Source organism: Malania oleifera, chromosome 13, assembly GCF_029873635.1.
Source record: "Malania oleifera isolate guangnan ecotype guangnan chromosome 13, ASM2987363v1, whole genome shotgun sequence".
Classification (NCBI taxonomy): Eukaryota; Viridiplantae; Streptophyta; class Magnoliopsida; order Santalales; family Ximeniaceae; genus Malania; species Malania oleifera.
In genome coordinates this window covers 8,353,658-8,357,399 of record NC_080429.1, presented here as the reverse complement: position 1 = coordinate 8,357,399, position 3,742 = coordinate 8,353,658, and the positions used below count along the sequence as shown (strand labels likewise).

General features: G+C 38.2%; 1 protein-coding gene across 1 annotated transcript; it reads right to left on the bottom strand.

Moving 5' to 3' along the window:
* Positions 1-995: 995 nt before the first annotated feature.
* Positions 996-3,425, bottom strand: LOC131146455 (cytochrome P450 704B1-like). The gene is made up of 6 exons (XM_058096076.1): positions 3,099-3,425; positions 2,613-2,828; positions 2,210-2,506; positions 1,706-2,092; positions 1,386-1,586; positions 996-1,175 (listed from the first exon to the last, which is right to left on the bottom strand). Exons 1-6 carry the CDS (start codon positions 3,423-3,425, stop codon positions 996-998), a joined length of 1,608 nt encoding a protein of 535 aa, XP_057952059.1.
* Between the last annotated feature and the right edge of the window lie 317 nt (positions 3,426-3,742).

Here is a 3,742-nt window from a genome sequence, read left to right as displayed (position 1 = left end):
TGTGCAATAAAGCAAGATGAGTTTATGAATCTTGCAATGAAAGTGCAAAAGATTCACAAGCACGAAGATGGTTTCTCTAATAAACATTTATTAAGAAAATGTGTGGAGAGAACCAAGATTTACTCTCAAGAATGATTTTAAAATAATGAAAGAATTAATGAGAATAAAATGCTTTCAATGATATGAATGCCCAAATAAAATACTCTTTTATAAAATAAAATTTCAAAGAATGAATGAAAGAGAGTTGGAGAGAGAGTGAAAAAATTGTCCTAAAAGAAAATTTTGCAATGAAATGTTGTATGGGGGAACTTAATCAGATTTGAGAGAATTTTAAAATTAATCAAAGTTTCTAAATAGAGTTATGAACGGGGTGTTTATAAACTTCTTGAAAATATGACCATTTGGGGATACAATTGGTATTTTGAAATTTTTTTAATTAAAATTTAACCGTGTTTAAGCGCTGAAAATTATCGAGACCCGAGAGGTTCGGTTGACCAGTGTTAGGTCCGATCGGCTAACCACATATAGCAATTTGAATTTTAAAACGGGTTCAGTCGGCCGAGGAAAGGGCCTGTTGGTTAACCTAGGGCGATTTCCCTTTTTTCGTAGGTTCGATCGGCTGACCAAATGATAGGTTGACCAAGCCATGAAGGCCAGTCGGCTGAGGCAATTTTGAACTGAAATCACTGGTTAGGTGAGGAGGTAAAAAGGCCAATGTTCATAGGTCGGTCGACCGTGGAAGCTAAGTTCAAAAGCTAGTCGGTCGACCGAGTCAAGTCAAACTTTTGACTTCTGGCCTAATGCGTGGCCAGTCGACTAAGCTGTTTTGAACACTGAATGGTCGGTCGACTGAGGCCAGTTAAAACCTGATTTTGGCCCTATTTTGACCTTAAATTATTTTGAAAACCTTTTTGTGATTTTGACATTTAAGAAAAAAAGTTTTTCTTTGAAAAGTTTGGTCCCCTAAGGTCAATTTATGGCAGGGGAGTGGCATTTTAAGAGCGTCTGCTGATTGTAAGCTTTAATCCATGTGCCATTGATAGAATTGTCATCATCCTGTACTTCATTGGATGCCCTGGCACCAAACTGAACTTGTAAAACCTACACAAAATGGCCAAGGCCATCTTCATTTGAAGATATGCTGAGTCCTTCCCGAGACATATCCTTGGCCTTGCCTGCAGATCAGCATGAAGAGGAATCATGATCCACTTTTTGCACCAAATAATGTAATATAATTGTTTTAAGCATCATAAATTAGAAAAAAAGATCAATTTTAAAGAAAAAACAAGAAACTCAAGTTTAGGTGTTGTACTTTGATGAAGTTACCTGGCCTGTCTTATCTGAAATTTGAACCTTGGTTAGGACTCTTGATTACATAATCATACCTGGAATGCAGTGAACTTGAATGGAGATGCATTTTGGAAGAAACCATCTTTGAGCCATCTCTCAGGCTTGAACAAAGCTGCATCAGGACCCCAGTTGTACTCCATTCTTCCCATCGAGTAGGGTACGTAAGTCACCATGCCTCCTGCTTTTACCTTGGTTCCATCTGGCAATATGTCATCTTCCAGGATACCCTTAGGATCCTGAAAACATACACTCTCTTCTTTAAAGCATATATTGGTGAAAGACTCTTTCTGGAGGGAGGGACTAGTTATCTTTAATGGTGCTTTTCACATCCACCAGTTCCATTAGAAAAGTTTACCTGAGGAACGGCTGGGTACAAACGAAGTATTTCTGTGATCACTGCATACAAGTAGTGTAATTTTGCCATTGAATCATAAGTCAATAGTCCAGCAAATTGTTCAATTCTTCGATCAAATGATTCAGGTTCCTCTGCATCATTCTGAAGCAGCGAGATGTTCTCCTCTTTTGCTCGATCATCTTCAAAAGTTTTGAGCTCTGAGTAAAGCCTGTCAGCTACATGAGCGTGGCTCATTATCATGTATATGGCCCATGAGAGAGTTGTTGCTGTTGTGTCACGGCCAGCAATCACCAAGTTCAATACCACGTCTCTGAGGCTTTTGTCGGTTGAGTTGCTCCCTGTGTTTTCACCTAACTCGATGAATCTCGATAATATATCGTGTTTTATCTGATCATTTTCATCATGAATTGAGTTATATCAATGATGGGTTTATTCTTTTCCTTCATATATTCAAGAAAACATTGCCATTAGAAGACCAATTATTGAAGTCTCCCATTGTGTTACCTTATCATGTTTATGATTTTCTTGGGCTTCTTCTATCTCAACCTTCATTGTTTGAATAACAGAGTATGTAAAATCATCAATGATTTTAATGCTCTGGTCAAGTAGAGCTTCAGAGCCAATATTAAGAATGTTTTTAATTTTCCAAAGAGGGTCGATGAATCTAAGAGTAACATTGATATTTGCAGTGTCGAAAGCTCTTGCAAATCTATTTTCAGGTAGATTGGGGGACAAAGTTCCTATCTCCACACCAAGCCCAACCTTGCATATGGAGTCCAAAGTCATCCTCATCAGCAGTTCCTTCAAAAAGAAGACGAGGAAGGGAAAAAAAAAACAGAGAAAGTTCAAGCTCCCTTCAGCCATAAGACATGCAAAAAATGTGTAGAGGCAGAGATTAGCAAATAACCTGCATGTCTACTTCTTGGTTGTTGAAAGATGCTTGACTTATAATAGCAGAGAGCTTCAGGCTATATTCTCTGAAAACCACAGTGCTGAAATCCCTCAAGTTCTTCGATGCAAACTCAAAACTTGCTGTCTTTCTTTGCTTCCTCCAGAGCTCTCCATCTACATTAAAAATTCCATCTCCAAGCAGCACTTCCATGTATGAATGATACACTGCACCCTTCAGCCAGTACAATTTTTTTTTTTTATCAAATACAGGGAAAGAATGAGAAGATGAAAAGACCATACAGAATCCAAGTCACGTATAATTCTATCTAGTTGCAAGTTGCATAATAACAGAAAAACAAAGCAATAAAAATTTCCTGAGATTTCTCAAGCAGGATGCTGCTGCAGCCACTTTTGAAATGAGCAAAACCTACCTCTATGCTCTAAAAATTTCCAATTTGATGGCATGGAAGGGATTTTCTGAAGTCAGAATGAGATTTTTCACCTTTGGGTAATTGGCAAAGTTGGTTTTGAGGACATGTTCTACATTAGCAGGATCTGCAATGTATGTGTAAGTTGTGAATGGCATCGGGACGATGACAGTTTTTGACTTGGACAAGTATTCGACAAGCCAGTCGTGCATTCTGTCATAATTCAGCAGCTGTTCAATAGCTGCCCCTACAAGTGGCCAAGTTCTTGGGCTTTTACTGTTCCTCTGGCTCCATCTGTGGACAAACATCCATGACAGCACCATGCAAACCACGAGTAGCATTCTCATGTTGTATCCACCTTGGGAAGGAGAAATGGATGAAAGGTTCCTCCCTTCTTCCATTTCAGATTAGTATCAATGGAATGTAATGTGTTGACAGAGTTTCCTTATAAAGAGCTTGGTAGAGAAAATGCAGTTGAGATGTAAGTGTTGAAGCCAATGAAATAGCCATACCTTTCCAACAATCTTTGCATGTTGTGGATTAAAAATGGATTCACGTTCATGGTGTCCTTGACCTAATTCTAGTTTTCTGATATAAATATGTTTAAACTTGGAGGTGAGTGATATGCCAATAAAATCAAAGAAGGCTTCTAGTATTTTCTCTACACGTATGCAAATATCATGACATGGGTTGCATCGGGATAAAGTTTATATAAGAA